Source organism: Manis javanica, chromosome 9, assembly GCF_040802235.1.
Source record: "Manis javanica isolate MJ-LG chromosome 9, MJ_LKY, whole genome shotgun sequence".
NCBI classification, from domain to species: domain Eukaryota; kingdom Metazoa; phylum Chordata; class Mammalia; order Pholidota; family Manidae; genus Manis; species Manis javanica.
The window spans coordinates 96,724,544-96,745,070 of NC_133164.1; the positions used below are offsets into that span (position 1 = coordinate 96,724,544).

A 20,527-nucleotide genomic window follows, 5' to 3' on the forward strand; every position below is an offset into this window, starting at 1 on the left:
GAGGGCTTCACATTCCTGTAAAAGGTGATTTTCAGAAAATGGTAAAATGATGACTCTCATACAGATATAAAACTGAACATATGTTGATAATTTCATTCTTTCATTAATCAATGAGGGGACCAGGCAGATGTCATAACTAGTTCAAAAGAGATTTTAAAGATTATTCCTGGTATTTTTAGATCAGGAATATGGTATAAATATGCAAATTAAGACAAAACTGTTTTTTCCAAAGGTGGTAGAGGGCAGTATTTGGATTTTCTATAGGCATTATTTTACAATGCTGTTAGTTGCCTACAATTTGTGATGTGGTAAAGTAGCTGAAAGACTAGAATCCTGTACCTGGAGGATTGTTAGTGCAAAATGCATAGTTCTTCATTTTAGAATAACTTTTTTCCAACACTGCCTTTAAGGTGAAGTCTGAACATTTTAGTTTTCTCTACCAAGCCCTGGTTCCTCTTATCTCTCACCCTCTGTCATTGTCTTTCCTCCCTATTATGATCGGAGTCGTTTGGCCTCAAAATTCTTATGTTAAGGAGTGTGACTTTATTTTGAAACAGGGTCATTACAGATATAATTAGTTAAGATGAGTTCATACTGAAGTAGGGTGGGCCCTAATTCAATATGACTGATGTTCTTATAAAAATAGGGCAAGTTGCACACCGGCATGCACACCTGGAAAAGGCCATGTGAAGATGAAGGGAGAGATTGGGTTGGTGCTTCTATAAACCAAGGAACTCAAGATTGTCACCAAATCAGTAGAAGCAGGAGGAGAGACATGAAACAGATCCTCCCTCACAGCACCCAGAAGAAATGAACCCTGCTGACACCTTGATCTTGGACTTCCAGCCTCTAGAACGAGAGACAATAAATTTCTGTTATTTTTGCCAGGCAGTTTTTGATACTTTGTTATGGTAGACCTAGCAAACTAATATACATCCTTCCAACTGTTTATTGTGCTTCTTTCAACAAATCCTCTTTCAGGGAAACCCAGGCCATTTCCTGTGCCTTGAACATTTTTCTTCCTTCCTTACCATCTATGTTTCTCCCTAGTCACACCTGTCCAACTTCTACTCAAGCTTCAGATCTGTGTTTCATCTTTTGTCTTCTGCAAAGCCTTTCTTGTCCCACTTGTACCCCAGAAATATAAAGAACTACTCTGATGTGTTCCCATGAAACACTATTTCCCTTTTCATATTTATCACAACTAATTACAATCATTTCTGGTTATTTGCGGTAGTCATGTCCTATAAAGTAGTCATCAACTCTAAATTAGTGAATACCAAGCCTTTGTTCATAGGGGAAATACAGGGTTAATTTCCTTTGAGCCTGTTTTTCACCAATCCCAACTTCTTCATCAATTAATACATAATCTTGTTTTATGTGTTTCTACTTACAGACATCTAATTTAATATATATTATTGATTCATTAATATTGAATTCATGGCCAACAGTGCTATAACTCATGCCTAAATGAAGCTTACCTAACACATGTATTTTCTCTGTAAGGCACTTCACAGAGAAGGTTCTTATATTTAGGAACACTAGACCACACTTCAGCACAACTCTTAGAGGACATTTTAAACAGTGAAGCCACCAATAAGAAGTACAAACATACAAAATAGCATGACACTGCATAGACTGCAGAAAGGACACTTGTTAACGATATGAGAACTGAAAAATTAAGGCAGAGTATTGCCTTGTTCAGCCTCAGCTGCGAACATGCACATTGGCTAACTCAAAATTTTTGCTGCTCTGTCCGTGTCTATGAATGACCAGGAAAGCACCATGAATGTTAATTTTGGGGTTGCAGGTAAATTTTAGTGAGAATAGGTAAATTCGTAGACATGGAATCCATCAATAATGAGGATTATTATGCATGCATAGTGGTATGCCTTCCCTATGAGATTATAACCCAGGGAAAGCAGAGGCTATCCCTACCTATGTCTATCTATTTTCTCTCCAGTATTATGCCTGACCCAGATATTCAATAAGTATTTGTTAAATGAATGAATGAATTAGAGGTGCAGTGATAAATCTGCATGCTTTAAGCTATGAAAAAATACAAAGATAAATTAATTTTGGCTCCAGGCTACATATACAAGATAACAAATATACATACATATGCATGCCAATAAGTACAGGGGCTTCAAAAATATCTAGAGGTTTGGGAAATTTGTGCCTAAAGATCACAGGGAACTACCTGTACAGAAGCTGGTTCCTGAAATAAGTGGGACAATGAAGAAAGGGGACACTTTTAAGGGAGAAGCCATACCATGGGTAACAGGTATACGTGTTGCACAGAAGACAGCAGTTGCTAAAACCTAGACAGAATCCACTTTGAGAAGCTGTAAAAATAGCCTCCTGAAAGGAAGCTGAAGGAAGAATCTGGAAGAAAAAGCAGTTCCAGGTAGGATACCTGCTTTTTATTGCATCAAATGTGATGAGCCACTAAAGGGTTTTGAGTAGGGGAGGGAACAAACTGATATAGAGTAAAATGTAGGTATGATGGAAAGAACGTAATATATCTTACTTATCTAGGCTTATTGGAAACCTATTAGAAAGCTTTTGTTCTTCTTAAGAAGTGTCAAGAAGATCTTCCACAACACAGAGGCGGCCTTCAAGAAATGCAAAGAGATTTGGGAAAGAAATGGAGAAGGGGAGAAGCAGAGAAGAGCCAAAGCTCCTTAGGAAGTGCTAACTGTAAACTTAGTTGGTTCCTATTAGCACCAAGAACTCAATTTCTGTGTCTTTAGATGTTAGCCTCCCTCATTAGAAATAAAGACTCTCAGGCCCACTACCCACATTTACTGAATAGAGTCTGCATTTGAGTAAGGTCTGGTGAACCATACGCACACTGGTCTAGAGAAGCTCTTTGTTCTCTTTTGGGAACAAATCTAGTCAATTATTATTGTTCATGAATTCCATATTTGTGAATTTGCCTTCTTGCTAAAATTATCTGTAACCCCATAATCAATACTTGCAGCCAACAAGGACATGCACACAGCAGTGAAATATTTGAGTCACCCAATGTATATGTTCCCAGCTGTGGTCAAACAAGGAAGTGCTCTATCTCCTTGTTTCAATTTTCATAATGTAAAGAAATGTCCTTTTTATTGTCTATGTAGTGCCATGCTGTGGTTTGTTTGTTTTGTGTTTTTTTGCAACTTTTGCATTTTTTATTGGTGATTTTATTGTTGAAAAGGCCCTAAAACATAGTCCTTAAGTGTGGTATGGTGTTCCTAAGTGCAAGAAGAATGTGATGTGCCTCATGGAAGAAATACATATGTTTGGTAATCTTCATTCAGGCATGAGTCCAGTGTTGTTAGTTATAAGTTCAATATTAACAAGTCAATAATATATATTAAATAATTAAACAGAAATGTACATAAAGATTATATATTCATTGTTTGATGACTATGTTGTCACCAGATGCTTGCAGAAACAACCCCTTTATTTCCACTAAGGGCAATGTTTCAATATTCACTAATTCAGAGCACTGTGATCTTATAGAACACAATTACTGTGAATAACAAGAATTAATTATACCACTGGTTTTGGGAGAAGATAAAGGCAAAATCTGAATATAGAATAAGAGAAAGGATATTATTCAGAATTGATATCTTCAAACAAACATTGAGACAAATAGAACATAACAATTTCACAAGACAACTCAAATTTAGCTCCAATTCCCAGTAGTCCATGAGGGCATGGAAAGCCTGTTTCCCCTTTCCTACTGTGAAGAGCCCTGGTGGGGAACAGCACTTTTGTGTTGTTTAGCCTTAGTTGGCTCACAACCGTGGAGTTCTCCGGGTGGAATCTGAAACTGGGCCCAGTCCAGGACAAGGAGAGACCGCACAAAGAGGCAGGCTCTCCACAGAGGCAGGTGGCAGTTTAGACAAACAGGGAACCTTTACTATGAGGCTTGTCTTGGGCACCACAAGACGATAGATCTCTGCACCTGCCCACCAAATCTCAAAAATTTATCTAGGGGCCTCAGTGGGGTTCAGTCACATATTCAGTCTGGCGGGTTTCATACCACATTACCCTCTCAAGGCTGTGTGTCCTTGAAGTTGGTCCCCACTGTGGACATAGTGGGCAGAACATATGTTCAGGACATGGGAATGTGAGGAGCCTCCCATCACCCAGAGCCAGCTGTGGGTCACCCAGCAGTCACGTTCTCTCCATGACCTCTTCCAACAGTCTTTAAGACAGAAAAAGAGACAAAGTTTCATCCCTACACCTTGGGTATTTCTAAAAAGATGGAAGTCCCAGTGAACACTTGCAGAGAGTTTCTCACATCTCTCACTTGCAACTTTCCCTGTCTGTTGCCTTATCAAATTCCCCCTCTAGCCTGACAAGCATCCCATCCTTTCTGGAAAGTACTAACTTTCAGAGCTCTTACACTAATGCACAGCTCACATTCCAGCAAACTCTCAAGTGAACAGTTTTCTGTTTTCCTTTCTCTTTTCCATTCCAGGGTTTCTTCTAGTGTTTACATCAGCTTTTTGTTTTGTATCTTAATAAAAGAAATTCCTACAACACAGTGAAACTCTTTCTTTCTTTTCAGGGTCTTTGTCACTCTTTCCCTGTTCATTTACAAAATAAAATGTGGGTAGGTGGCAAAGTGACCTAGAAGGACCCCAGGGATCATGAGCAATTATTTGTGTTACAAATTATTGCCTGTGAACTCAGAGTCTGATTGCATCTCTTCCTTCTGTCTCAGAGAAGCAAGTCCGAGTGTCAGGTCAACAACCTTTCTGTGATTAAATATTCATGCACAAACACAAATGCACACGGGCAAGGCAATAAGAAGTGCCAAAAATAACAGCAGCCTCTCTGTCTTGTGGAGCATGTAGAAGCACAAGGAAAGAATGATTCTCAAACCAGAAATACAGATCAAGGATAATGTGTGCTGAAGATGCACTCATTGCAATGGGTTTCCTAACAACAGTGAGTTGTCAGAAATGTCTAAAGTCATTATCATCCTACAATATGTACAGAACAAATGAAATAAATCTCTTTGTGGCCTATGATCATATAGGACAAGTTACAGGGTAACAGGAAACACACACTGAGGGATGCGGGGGTGGTACCACATGTAAATGGAGTATACCATTTTCTCCCCAGGGAGATTGCAGAGACCAATGTCTAATACAAGGCTTGGTGTCATTCATGGCACATTATAAGCACTCAGTAAATATTTGTTAAAAAAATGGGTGACCCACAGAGATGCTGAGTAGACCAAGATTTCCTCCCTCCATGGAATTCCTCTATAATGAGTCAAGATGTTTACCTGAGAATATAATCTATACAGGAGCACAGGGATCAATGGCAGTGCTAAATCACAAATAGGATGCTAAAACTACTGGCAATTAATGATTTACTTTCTGTTGCAAAGATTAAATTCAGGTATTGTTCTGGAATATTCCTTCATAGTTTGTTAAAAATATCCTGCCTTTTGAAGTCAGCCACACCTGGATCTGCACACATATTAACCATTAACTATATACAAATAGCCTAATCTACCTTATAGTTACTTTTATGTAAAATAGGGTAAAAGCATTTACTTCACTAATTTGTTGAAATAAATAAGTAAATAATGCACATGAAATTGCCTACCATGTTATCTGGCAGATAGCAATTTTTCAAGTGCTGGCTTCATTCCTACTTTCCTTATTCAGCATTTGCTCTGTGTCAGGAACTAAAGTAGGGTACAGTAGTAAATAAAACTGACACACAACATTCCCTTGGGGAAGTAGGTTTCTTGCCAATGGGTTTCAACCCCAGGCAAGTTTGCTATGGATTCAATGTGACCAAAGAAATGACAGTAAAACATTCTCCAGGTGAAAGGGTTATAGCCAACTTTATTTCCATGGTGGCAGTTCAATCACTAAAATCCCATCCACTCAGAGCGAGTCTGCATGCAGGAAGCCAGTCTCTGCCTCTGGGCCTCTGGGCCTGCACAGCCTTCCTCTGGGCCTCTCTGGCTCTGTCCTTGGCACTGCCACCATTCCAGCCTCTCTTCTGCTCTTCTGCAGCCTTGCAGCCATGCCACCATGTCGCCCAGAGCACTGGGCAGAGCTCTTTATATAGAGTCAATAACAATGTATTGCCCACACGTGTGTAGTGAGCTAGACAACCAGGGCCAGGTGAGTATCTTGACCACACAAACCTTCATTTTATCCAAAGTAGAGTAGAGGGGTAAATAAAAGTGACACACACCTTTCCCTTGGGGAAGTAGGATACAAGGGTAAATAAGTGACATAAACACTTCCTTTGCAGAGTCTGTAGTTTAATGGGTGAGACAGCCATTAACCAAATTATTGTGAGAGAAACTCTTGAAAATTCTCTGAAAGAAGATTACGTGAAGGGATAGATTTTTGAGTAACATGACTTAACTAGTGTTGGAAAGGAAGGTGAAATCAGAAGCAGCTTGGCTGAAGGCGTGATCTTAGGCTTGCAATGCAAAGATCTAATAAAAGTTCTTTTGAGGGAGGAGACTCTCCCAGGGTCCACTATGGTTTTATAAAAAAACAAGAGTTGATGGGGCTTGGAGTTTTAAAAATCTTGAATCAAGAGAATATAAAGAAAATCAGGTATTTTTCACATTAGTTCCCCTTCCTGAGGTCTGAATACTAGAGAGTGCTCCTTTATTGAGTGCAGTGCATAAGGAGGCACAAAGAGCGTCACCTGCAACCATGTTCCTTGGGTATGACCCGATCACACTTCATAGGAGAGATATGACTGCCTTTCTCTTTTATAGCTGAGATTCTTGACAGTGATGCCTTTCAACTACAAGTTTTCTTTTCTCACTTCTACATGAAAAAAGGAGCTTTTTCTATTACATAATAGTATTATTACAAAGGAACACACATGCAAGATATACTTCTATTATTTTTTTTAAATACTCATGTTTTTTATCTTTACCCCTTTGTAGCTGATAGAAATTGCCTTTTTGAATGGAATCACCCAGGCCTGTGGGTTCCTGCTCCAGGATAACTATTAGACATTCCCAAGCCATAATATCATAATTTTTCCATAATGTCACTTGGCCATGATCTGACAAATAAACAAGAGTCTTGGTATGTGAGATAGATGTTTCAAGTTTTCTCACACTGTCATCTATTCTATCATGTGATTAGGTTCTGAAACACCTAGAGTTACTAGAAACTTACAAAGACAATTTTTTAATTTGGAGAAAAAGGAATTATGAGAGTATTTGAAAATCACACTTTCAGTCATTTTTTTTCCTGATGGAACCTCAAAAAGAGATGGTTGCTTTTTAAAGCTATGAGTGCAATTTTTTTATTACAAGCTAAAGAGAATAAATCAGGTGACAGAAACCAATAGAAAGAAACTTGATTATCACTACATGAGTCCTGGGCAACATGAAGGAATTGACCACTATCAAAAAATTTCTCAGCCATCATTAAAATCTGTTATTTGAACAATTAAACACGAAATTGAAACAAGATCACAAAAGAAACACAACATCAAAACTGCAACTCCAAGGGTGAATTAAATACATGACCAAATAGTCAAGGAAGTAGCCTACCACACAAAGAAAACACCTTTGCATCAATGTTGCTTTTCTACACTGGTGTGTGGATCAGTGGGTTCTTGCAGTGCAAACTATGTTCTGCAATTATAAGTGTGTTTTATATTAATGAGTTGTAAAATATCACATGGGAAAGAAAATACTCCTTTCCTTTTAGAATAAGATGTCTAAGGTTTCTATTTTCCCTATGGATATGGCCTTGCCATCTGTGATGCCAGGGTTCTTGTTCATAGAGTTGAAGAATGAACTTCACAAACACTCAAGGTAGGAAAGCAAGGGAGAGGCTTTTATTTTTAGAGAAAAAGTGAGAGGACAGAGGTCCTGGCTCACACCAGGAGGGGACAAGAAAGCCCACAGTTGTGTGTTGTCCAGAGGATTTATAGGCCATTGAGGATTTTTAGGAATGTGATAAAGGGCTAGGGGTGTGGACTTATTTAATGGTCCTAGAATGTTCATCCTTGATGAGACATTAAGTCTGTTTTTCTTATCAGTCCTCCAGGTATTCTGCAAAATTAGCATAAGATATTTACTGCAGATTCTTTCCCAGAATAGCAGCTTCTTGGTCTGGGAGCATACCAATCAAGACTGCCTGTCCTGCCCTGTCTGTCTGCTAAAAGAGTATTTCAAGAACATACTTCTTAACTTTCTGGGTTTTAAAGGTAATCTAAGATGGAATGTTTCTTGCTTTTACTATGTTGTTTATGGCTGGGCTTGCTTGCCATTATTAATTGCCCAGGATGCAAATAACTTGATTAGGTCGGAAGGAGGAAAAACAGCATATAGGCCTGGGCCTTTTAGCATGCTAAAGTGAATCTTACCATGGCGTGATGATAACACAATAAAAACGTGGGCTATGCTGAGATACTTTTCTTTATCAGGGGAATATTCTAACATTCCAGGCTAAGTTACTCCTGGCTTTTTGAGCTTTAACTGATCTCACTGAAGAATGACTCTGGAGAATTCATGTGACTCTGACTTTTCTTAATGTTTATCATGGAGTTTTGGAAGGGGGTTTCTTTGCATATTATTACATGTCTCTGAGTCCAAATATCTTGCCTTGCTTTGTTCTGAGGCCCTCTCCCTACTCTGTCTAAGTCCACGGTCCCTGTCTTATCTGGACTGTGACACTTGGATTTACTAACCAACATCATCCTGACCCATGGTTGGTCCAGGAAAAGGTACAGCCAGTTTTTGTTTCTATGACTTTCACTATGCTTTTATGACCTACAAAATTCCTTCTCCTTACAGGCACATTGGATTTTCTTGTTGCATTAATGTTTTTAACAATTACAGTCCAATCATCTAATATTCTCCCATAATAAATTTTTAATGTTTTTTACTTGATTATTATCTTTGAAAAGTTAATATAAGTGGATTCTATAAGTGAATTATCTTAGAACTAAGTACTGATTCTTCAGTTTTATGCCTTTATCTGTGTTGTGTTTGTGACTGCCTTGGGGTCAATTAATATTCTTTTAAGTCTCGTGAGCTAATAAGAAAAGGAAAGAGGTAGACTTGAGATGAAATAAATGTTTTGGGTGACAAGTAAAGAACAAATGTTGTAATGATACTTATAATGAATATTTCATAGTAATTTAAAATAGAAAATAAGGCCAGAAAATTGAATTTTGCCATGTGGTATTCAGCAGTATAGACATGCTGAATTTCAAAGAGCCAGTCCTGTAAGAATAGCTGATATTGATGTTTTGGAGACCAGAGTTTCAGTAGAAGACTATATATTATATAAAAGTTATAATTTGAAATTTTTATATTTAATTTATGAGTTTAGTTTTTTAATAATTTACAAGAAATATATACATATGTATAAATGGAGTTTTATTTAGGTTTATACATTAAATAAAATTATATTAAAAGTAATTTAAGTCAGCACTGGGATCAGAGAATTTAGTCCTTTACAAGTTGTCAGTAACTTATTCAAGCTTGAGAAACTTGTTTCACATCAAATCTTACAACCATTGCTGGGATTATCTCACAGATGGGGCATTTGTAACTATTTGTTTTACTGTTGGAAGCTCTGATGATTGGAAAGTTCAGTTTTCATTTGCTGACATTAGATTTCCTGTAAGTTTCAGTCATTGGTGGTAGTTACACTTAGGAACAAATAAAGTCTGCTTTTTGTGTTGGTATGTTAAATTATAGAAGAGTAACTATCATGTTTTACTTAGTCTTGCTTCCACAAATATCTTTGAAAACTGACCGGAGAAAACACTGTTCAGTAGTCTTTTTTTGCCTTTTCAGTTTGAAAGGAGCAACACTCCTTTCAACCTTTCCTTAAAAGTTAATTTTTTCCTCTAATTACTGTAATTTACAAATAGTCTACTGATGTCCCTCTTAAAAGGTGGCACCAGAAAGACACTTAGAAAATAGAGACTTTTATTTAATATCACCAATAATAAAAAATAGGAATAACTAAACTCAGCAATGTATTAAGGCACTAACGGAGGCAGATACAGAAGAATATGGCAAACCGTTCTTTGCCTTTAGAGAGTTTTGAATCTAGTTGGAAATGAAGATGACAATTTTAGGTACTACTATTAACTAATTTTTAGGTAATAAATAACAATTTTAGGTAATATTATAAAAATAAGCATGTTTGAATTCAGAGTTTCAGAAATCTGAGTCCTAGAACTGTTGCTGCTGTAAGATTCTAGGTTTTCATTAGAGCTGGGTCTTGAAAGCTACATTGGATTTAAATAAAGACAGTTTAAACAAGCACCCAAGAACGTTGTGCAAAGTAGCAAAAAATTGGACCCTAGATTTTTCTGCTCTTTGTCTAGTCCTTTCTCCACTCTTTAGAACAGAAAGAAGAAATCTTTGAGATAGCAAATTGGTGATTGTATCTACAGTTTTTGGAAAGGCCTGAAATTTAAACTTGGCAAAATTCTAATTCTTGTTATTGTTCCCTGTGTAGCTTGAAGCTAGTGAAAACCGTCACAGTTCTTTTTGAATCGAATTTCCTTTTGGATAGATTTTAGGAACAGCTGAAGTTTAAATGACAGCTCCTTACGTTCTTTTTAAAAAGAAGTGTTAAGACAGGAAGAACACAGGAAGCCTGGAATGTAACCAAACAGGCCGTTTTTCCGGCATCCTACTTACCCTTAAGCAAGATGGTGGGCATCTTTGCACATGCGTACTAGGGAAGCTTGGGCGGGGAGTTCCGTCACTTCGGTCGTGCTCTGGGCAGGGATTGGAGGGACCAGAGCTGAGGGGAGGAGCCGGAAGTCCCCATGTTGGGGCGCTCAACCTGTTTAGTCCCTGAGTCGTTTCAGCGTCCTGCCTCCAGCTATAGATGCTGCCTTTGCTGGGAGGTACAATGGGGGAAGCGGAGAAGTTTCACTACATCTACAGCTGTGACCTGGACATTAACGTGCAGCTTAAGATGTGAGAGAATCTGGGAAGCGGGTCTGGGATTGCTGGGGTTCAGGGACGGGAAGGCAGGGCCTGTGAGTTGGGGAGGGAAGGTGGGTACTAGTCTGAAGGCCGGCCTGGGGGCGGCTGAGGAGGGCTGCGGCGAGGGCAGTGGAGGAGCTCAGGAGCGTGGAGAAGGTTCGTGTGCGGGAAGGGTTGAGGACGTGGTCTCTGAAGACTGCGGTAGGAAAAAGCCATCAAGTCCCAAGTTGTTTTACTTTCTTCAAAGCATTTTGCTTTTCAGAGCAATCTTTTGAGGGGCTATTAGTCTTATTATACAGATCCAGTAATCAAGTCAGTAAAGTCGTCGTCCTGTAGTTAATAATTGGGAGATTTTTACTTTAGAACGGGGCTGGAAGGTAGAATGGAGACTGCAGAAATTATGGGGAGGTCAACACAGGCAGATGTAGTTGGTAATAAGATGAGCGTGTGGATATGGTGTTAAAAGCACTGGAGTTGATAGAGGGTTGGGTTGAATCTTTGGACAGTCCTGCATTATTTAGCCAGGGAGGCTGGGAGTGAGTCCAGGAGGAAGGTGCCAGTTGCAAAGGGACCAGAAGATAGGAGAAAAGAGCCTTGCAGGAAGAACTTGCGGCATCACTGTTGAAGTAAAGGCCAGGGGCATGACATCTGGAGATGAGAAATAATGGAACTAAAATGGGGGACAGGTAGGACTGAATTGGAAATGATGTCCATTTTAAGATGGTCTTATAAAGTATGTTCATATATGAAAGCTATCACAAATTGTTAATCACGTTATTCATAATATGTTTAATCAATATTCAGTAAATGTGCTGCAGGCAGAGGGCTGCTTACCTGCAGTAAAGACATTTCTCAGTTGTCAGATGTGCCTTTGAATGATTGTTTCCTTTATTTTCAGAGGTTAATTCAGACTCTGAAAAATATTTTACTATTCTTTGTGTACTGGTGGTCAAAATAAGTAAACAGAGTACTCTTGTATAATACTGCACCCACCTATTTAAGGTACTTTCTACAGTGTACACCCTTAGGTGCTTTATGTATTGGGATCATCTGGTAAAGGGCCTTTCTTCAGTCACATTCCTCTCAGTATTTCTTGGACACATAAATGCATTTTTTGAAACTTCTGAACATTAAAAAGAAAGAAAAAGCATCCAGTCCATTATCAACAGGCACACACACTGAACATTTTGAGAGAAAGAGATAAAGCAGAAGTTCAAAATTTGGCAAAATTCAGTATTTAGCTTCTGAGACTGCCATTGTAGGTTTTTGGGGGATCAGTTTAAGATCATGTAATCAGAGAATAATACATTATTTAATTCTGTTTATTCTCCCTAGGCCTTTCATCTGTTTCTGTGGTTTTAATACAACTTGCACTTTGATGTCTCTTTTTTTAGTGCTGTAATTCGAATATCAAACTGCTCATTAGACATGGTCACTTTGGATAGCTGAAGCAGCTTAAAAACAACTTGTCCAAAATTGAGCACGTCATTAGCCTTCCCCTCTAACTGTCATCTTCCTTTGTTTTCTCACATTATTTTGGTGATCGTTGCCATCATTCTTCAAGTTGGTTAAGACAGAAAACTTCAAGTCATTCAGATTACCTGTCTTAACTTCTCTGCTTAGTCATTAACAATTTTCCTTGAATCTATCTGCTAAACTTTTTTGATCTGTCACCCCTGTTTGCCGCTGCCTGAGCCTTAGTCTACCTTTTTCCTTTCTAATTTTGACAGAAAGTCTTCTAACTGATCTTGCTTTGAGTCCCACCTCTCCATTATGTTCTTATACTCCTGCTGGAAGTATCATAAATACAAATCTGATTATATTACTTTCACTTCAGATAATTTGATTAAGAGTTGTGAATGTTCACTTTATGTCAGGCACTGTACTAAATTTGGTGGCTACTTAGCTTCATTGTCCCCTTACTTTTCATTCTCATTCTTAGCTTCTTTCCCACATGATTTTTACACTTTAGCTACACCAAATAACTCACAGTTCCCCAGACACCCCATCTTCTTTACATTTGTATGTGCTGTTCTTTTGGGGATGACTCTACCTCTTTGGCTTCCAACTCCCATATGTTGTTCAGGCATCTATCTGGGATACTAAGCTGCTAGCCCCAAGCCCAGTTAGGTGCTCCTGAGACCTTGAAACATCTTTCTATAATGGGAGGAAAACTGTTTTTGGCTTCCTCTGCTCTGGCTTTTATTCTCAGCTCTCTTACTTAACTTTACTATACTAGATGATAAGCTTGATTTCTGAGTCTCTGCTTCATCATTTATAACATGGGAATATGGCAAAATATAAGTAAGAAAGAGTATAAAATAACTGACACAGTATCTAACATAACCTTGATGTCCAAGCAATGTACCTACCTCTTTTATATGTCTCCTGCATATCTTTTATGACTTACAACACTATGTTTTAATTTCAAGAAGTGATCATACAATACATAAAAAAAAGTTGAAAGAGTACAAAAAGAATGTGTAGTTAAAAGTAGGTTTTCTCCCCCGAAGTAAGGACTTAACATTTTCTTGTGACCTGGTATTTGTTTATCTTGTCTTTCATTCCTGGGCCTCTATGCCTAGTACAGTAAATGTTTGTTGAAAGAGTATGTGAATAGTTTCATTTTATAAGTTAATAAAATGAAACTAAAGCCTGGCAAGCCAGTGACATCTGGAAGACAGACCGAAAGTTGATTACAGGGTTTAAAATTTAGAAGCCTAAAATAGAGCAATATGTTGAAAGACAGTGATCTTAGGTGTGTTAGGATTTTTAAATACCTGTATTAGATGTAAAAGTGACTTTAATTGCATCTACAGGAAGGTGTTTTAAGTAGCAGGTTTCTGTGACACAATCATAAACTCTTAGTATTTATTGTGTATATGCTTAGAAAATGTATGTCTAAATGTTATTGTTCTTGTGCTTCCAGAGGAAGTTTGGAAGGGAAGAGAGAACAAAAGAGTTATAAAGCTGTTCTAGAAGACCCAATGTTGAAGTTTTCAGGACTGTACCAAGAGACGTGCTCTGACCTTTATGTTACTTGTCAAGTTTTTGCAGAAGGGAAGCCTCTGGCCTTGCCAGTGAGAACATCATACAAGGCATTTAGTACAAGATGGAAGTAAGTTGTTTTCTTGCATATGGTGGGTTCTAGACTATTCTAGCATTTCCTTACAGATGTTGCAAGTATGATTTGTTTGTAGGGATTAGAGGAATTTAAAAAAATTATTTAACACCTGTAATATGCATTGATTAAATAGTGTAAAGCTGTAACCTAGTCAGAATGAAGTATTATATTTTATTATCTTATTAAAGTATTATCTTATAAAATATATGAATTATTTTTAATACAAACTTGAATGATTCATAGAATGACCCAAACCAAAAACACATGTGTAGCATTTTATGCCCTTTTTCTACCATTCTGTGTCCTTGAACTTTAACACATAAATACTTGTGGATAGTCTGAAATGTTGTCCAATGTGATGTTTGGAGCTCAGCTCTTTAGAGAGCTCAGTTGTCATCTTTCAGGTCAGATTTTAATTATTATTTTAAATAAAAAAACTAGCTCTTTTTTTTTTTTAAGTTCATCGTTTACTGAGCATGGTATATTAGCAAATCATTGTTGGGATGCAAGGTAAATATAGTGAACATGAATTTCCTGTTTTTCCAGAATAGTACTGTGCGTCTTTAACCTCTTGACACTTAGTTGATACAGTATATTGTGCAGTTTTAATGCTTGATCCATGAGTTATTCAGCACCCTGGTAATTTGGTGCAGGATATATATGTTGCATGTTTCTCAAGGAAGGAGCTCATGTCTACAGTGATGATAAGAGGTGGCGATATAGGCTGCCAGGCTGTGCTGTTGAGGATGCAACTGTATGTTTACCAGGTGTGGCCCAGCAGGCTGGGAAGAGTTTTTTAGAGAAAGTAGAAGCCTGAGCTCTGGTCATATGGCTATGTCAAAACCAACTATTTTAATGGTGTAATTTGTCTAGTAGTTTTCTGTGGATAAACACAAACACAAACATACTTCTTAAATATATATACACACACATATATAGATAGATACACACACACACACACACACACACACACACACACATATATACAGTTGTTATGGAAAATATCAAACCTGTAAAAATAGAACAAATAATATAATGAATTTTAAGGCCCCATTACCTAGCTTCAACTATTAAATCAAGGCCTATCCTGTTTTTTCTATACACACTGTTATTTTGAAGCAAACTTGAAATATTATCTTAACTGTAAGTATTTCTGTATATCTTTTTTAAATAACTGTAGTGCCATCATTATACCTAAAACAATGGACCAAAATTTTTTAATTGTATAAGAGGTTTTTTAAACTGGAATCAGGAAATCTACCAACCCATGAAAACATATGCAGAACTTTGTATGCCTTGGTACATTTTATAGGGACAGAGCTCAAAACTTTTGTTAGATATTTCAGAATGGCTAGTGACCCAAAAAAAGACATAGCGTCATAAATTTAGGTTTAGAAAGTTAACATTTATGGTGTATTCCACTTCTATCAGCAAGGAAAATTATGTATTGGTTTTGTTCCATGTCTTGGCCATAAAGGAAACTAGAGCAAAAGCAGATTCCTAGTTATAGGGTTATTAGAGTCTTTATCCTCTTTTTCCCATTTAACAACTCCTCCCTGCATTATTTATATATTACATATTTTCAAGGACATAAAAAATTCCATATTTGCCCTCTAAAAGTTTGAATTTTTTAAATTTCAATTTTTTAAATTGTGCAACTGTTTAATAAAATAAATTCTCTGACATAAAGAATGGCACTTTTTTAACTTAAATGTTTAAAGCAGCTATGTAGAAAATAGAGAAATACTTCATGTTGGATAAAGTAACTTGAGGATAGGCTTTTTTTTTTTTTAATACACTCTGCATTTAGGGGAAGATGTGCAGATTTTGTATATCCTCTTGAGTATTTAAGAGTGGAATTTTTTATCAGTTCATCAAAACGATAGTCACCCTCTTGAAAGGAATGAGGGCAAACTTTACACAGCCATCATTTTCTATAGCACTTGCTTAAAAGAAATACTCTTAACTGTGGGAAAAATAAATTATATCATAAAAGGGTCTCTTGTTCTCCAAATTTTTACATTTTCTTATTACAATAGGATTTTGGGGTAGTGCAAGATTCTGTATCATCTAACTCTGATTTCTGAGTTTCTGATAGTTGTAAGAGTTTGAATATTGAGAAATTGATCCAAAATTTATTGAGGTTTATTCTGTCAGATCCTATTCTATCCTGTCCTGTAATAAGAGAGCTCATCGTAAGGGGAACCTGTACTTGCTTTGATTATACTTTAGGTAAAATTTTATTTTTATGTATGGAAAACTACAAATTTCCATATTTTATATATGAATATTATTCTGTAGGCATATTTACATTTTTTTTTTAAATTTGTATTCTCTCTTAGCCCTAAAGGGTTTGAAAGAGCTTTAGAGAGAGAGAGACTAACAACAATCTAGTATGATTTAAAAATGAGAAAAAATGAGAAAGTATAAGAATGAGAAGTTTAGAATTTAGTAGTACATTTATCAGACTGGAAGATATGTACAGTGGTGTGTGTGGGTGGGGGTACCTGGTGGGGATCTTTCCATCCAGAGTCAAGCTTTAAGATCTTGCAGTGTTTTGAAAGTTGCCAGGTAAATTTAGTCTTAAGCTTTATGAGGGTTGGGACATGGGGGTTGATGCATGGGGAGGGAAAGAACAAAATGGAGTTCAAAACACACAGCTTTTTGATGTTTCACCAGATCTTTCCATATTTCTAGAATATCTTGAGCAGTTTTCAAACAATTTTTTAGCTGCAGATTAGTTTCTTCAAAAGAGCTCTTCTGCAGAAGCCCAGTGCATACAACAGGTTAAAGTGCATGCTTTGATTTGAAGAGGTGTGGTGTTCCGGTGTTGACCAGGGGTTTTGAGGCAAAGTATTGCTTGGTCTTACTATTGTCTCCTAGTCAAAGGACCAAATACAGAGTGAGGATTTTCACAGTTCATTTTGGGTATTGTCATTGACTTTTCTCTTTAACTTTAGCCTTTGTTAATTAGCCTCTGTGGTTTGTTCATTGGCACAAAATGTTACTGCTTAGTATTTACCTTCTCAGCCTGCCCTGCCATGTCAATAGTAATTAAATAAATTCATTTAGTTCCTCAAGCTAATCTGTAGTGGAGAATGGCTTTTTTAAGCATGTGATTTATTTTTTAAAGAACTTCATAGAAAAAAAGGATTTAATGACCGTTTGATTCTCCTTTAAATTGATAGCCATCTCTAATTTTCCTCTAAGTCCTTGAATTTATATGGTGGATATAAATGATTCGTCCTTGAAGTTTTTGAAAATTCTGTTCAATTTCTTACCAAGGCAGATGTATTTGACCTAGACTGGGATATGCCCCATTGAGAATAATTTTTAGTAAACAGAATAATTTTGAGTAAACAGAGAGAAACAATTCTATGTCTGTTGGGTATTACTTTGTGTATTGCTTGCATAGGTTTCTTTTGGGATTTTAAAAGCCATCTGTTGTTTAAAAGAGTTGAAGTTACCAAATAAATTGAGTGTGGACTTTGAATGCAGAAGCAGATTTTCAGAGATAAATAGAGAGTAAAAAAAGCTGTGTTGTTATTACTATATTATGAAGAACAAGCATTCCTTAGTGAAATCACATATACAGACGTGCTTTGAAAGCATAAAAATCTAATAGCTAAGCATTAGCAGTATTAATGAATTAGCATGAGAAGCAGAAAAATCTCACAATGTAATAAACTGTCCAGAGCTGTCTGGTTCACATTAATGAAGGTAGTGGGTAGACTACTTCCACCTCTTTAAGCTATTAGTGGTTCTTTTCTGCTTTATTTATAAATCATAATCATAGCTTGGCTCAAAACAAGTTTGATTCTAACAAGTTAAAGGGTTTTCCAGATGTTTATTAGCCTTATTGTATTTTTTGTGTCTTAGTGATACTGTTGGAGTTTCTTGATTAAAGATTTACCAGTGTTCTTTTTCATGAGCTTTGTTTTTCAAAAAAATTTTCTCATGTGTTCTGTATTTAAAATTGAAGTTGGTTACAGCAAAAATGAGGTAACGGCTGCATTTTTTGTAGTACTAACTTAATCTTTTGGGATATTTTCTCTGGCCAAACCTCGTATGGTTTGTAAATTTACAGTAAAGTTATATATTTATATATTTATTTATCTTGGCTTTATTTCTGTAGCTTTTGCTTATATTGACTTTATTTCCATAGCTGGAATGAATGGCTAAAACTGCCTGTGAAATACCCTGATCTGCCCAGGAATGCCCAAGTGGCCTTGACAATATGGGATGTGTACGGACCAGGAAAGGCAGTGCCCGTGGGAGGTACAACGGTTTCACTCTTTGGAAAATATGGGTGAGCATTGTCTTTTCCTAATCTATTGGAGTGTTGTAGCTTTCTGTCCCTTTTCTTCTTGGGAGGGCTTTAATAGTTTATGCCTAGTGTGGTTTTGTGTGTGCTAAGAAGTGAAAACCTATTTGTTACATATGATTCCTTCACCTCTGAGACTGAATTTGACACATATATTTCCTATGGGATATGCACATTGATTAATTGAGAAGTTCAATTTATAGTACTCCACTGTTAGTGATCCATAATGTGATTTCTATTAGAAAATAGTGACTGGGGACTAGAATCTTGCTTTTTGGAGAAAAAAAGTGATTTGACATACACTTCTAACTGTTTTGTTACAGGGTTTTTCTACTTTGTCATAATAGTGACAAAGAATAAGCTGTATTAAAAAGCATAAATTTACCAATAATAGTAATGATTGTAATAGAAAACTTGCTAATTCAGTTCTTAAAAATTTACAGATAATATAAGTTTATTGTAAAAAAAAACAAAACCCATAGTCCTGAAAGGTATTTTTTCTCTATTCCTTTTCTTCTGGAACAGAGGGATTGCTCTTTATAAGAGATTTGGAGATACTCTATTATTCTTTCTGTGTTTATTAGTTAGAATTTTTTTTCTAAAGAACTTTGTCTTTCATCAAGTATTGAGTCAGCCTTGGCATACAGTTCATATAGGGAAAGCTGATGAATGTTTAATTTTTTTCCCCTTATACCAATTTTCAGAATGAGTTGGTGCCCCAGTAACTTGCAGAGCTGGTGAATGATGAATTTTTGTTTTTTTTTAAGTTTTGTCTTGAACTTTTAGTCTTAAACTTTTCTGAAATGTCTCAATCCATTGCTGCCTTTATTTTTTATAGTGTTCAAAAACTCCCTTTTTTGGTCAATAGGAGCCCCTTCAAGCTGGTCCATGTCCTTTTGATAGTGCTGTACTAGTCACTGGTAGTTTCCTGGTTTCCTGGTAGATGAGCTATGTAGACCAATTGGCAGTTTTCTGCTCTAGACCTGGAATTTCTGAAAGAAGTCCCAGTTCCATTCAGGGCAGAGTGGGAGTGATCTTAATGTAAGTGTTAGCCGATTCCTTAATATTTGCCCATTTGAAAGCTGAAAAATGTTACCTTCAGAGTTAATTTTCACATCATTAAATGTGAATGATGAATGAGGATGATCACGTTTTGATATGTTCATTTACTATTTGTGTTTTATGTTTCTATGAATTGCTTTTTAATGTCCTTTGCTCATTTTAAAAAATTGAAATAAAATACACATGCTGTAAAATTCTTTGCCTTTTTATGAGTTGTCATTTTTTTCTTATTAATGTGTAAGGGTTCTTTATACATAAGTGAAATTAGTCCTTTGTGTGTTTCATGTTCCAAATACTATTTTTCCTATTTGACATTTTTCTTTTGAGTTAGTGTATTATTTACTTGTCTGATTGCTATTCATGGGTCTTAAATTATTATGTTGAATTTAACAGTTTTAATGTTTATAGCCTGTGAATTTAGAAAGTCCTTTCCCATTTTTAAAAAATACTTTCTTCTGTTAACTGTTTCAGTCCTTTACATTTAAATCTTACATTTATCTAAAATTACTTTGTGAAAGGAGTGATGTATTGGGAATTACCTTTTAAAAAAAAAAAGAAAACAACAAATGGCTAGTTTTTTATCTTAACATTGGTTATTAAATAAGTCATTGTTTCCAGGTATTATGAAATGGTATCCTTATATATTCAATTCATCATGTATTGAAGTTTAAGAGAAACAGTGTAGTATACTGTATGGTAGTGATGCCGGGGTTCTTGTTCACAAAGCTGAAGAATGAGCTTCGCAAACATTCAAAGTAGGAGAGCAAGGTGCAGGCTTTTATTTAGAGATAAAGTGAAAGAACAGTTCTGGATCACGCCAGGAGGGGACAAGAGAGTCCATAGTGGTGTGTTGTTTAGAGGTTTTATGGGCAGTTGAGGATTTTTGAGAACATGAATAAAAGCTTAGGGGTGTGGACTTATTAAGTGGTCCCAGAATATTTAGAATTAACTTAACACAAGCAACTCCCCACTCTGATGATTTCTCCCTGAGAAACCAGCATCTTGTTCTGGGGGCATATGAAACAAGGCCACCTGCTCAGCCCCCAAG

At 36.6% G+C, this 20,527-nt stretch overlaps 1 protein-coding gene across 4 annotated transcripts in view; it reads left to right on the forward strand.

Moving 5' to 3' along the window:
• Positions 1–10,776: 10,776 nt before the first annotated feature.
• The window catches only part of PIK3C3 (phosphatidylinositol 3-kinase catalytic subunit type 3), a 146,350-nt gene continuing 136,599 nt past the window's right edge, over positions 10,777–20,527 (forward strand). For all 4 annotated transcript variants that reach the window (XM_017660015.3, XM_017660017.3, XM_017660016.3 and 1 more), the window contains exons 1-3: positions 10,777–10,960; positions 13,899–14,087; positions 18,259–18,402. In XM_017660015.3, the coding sequence (XP_017515504.3) occupies positions 10,869–10,960; positions 13,899–14,087; positions 18,259–18,402 (425 nt within the window). In that variant the 5' untranslated portion in view covers positions 10,777–10,868. The remainder of the gene's footprint in view (positions 10,961–13,898; positions 14,088–18,258; positions 18,403–20,527) is intronic.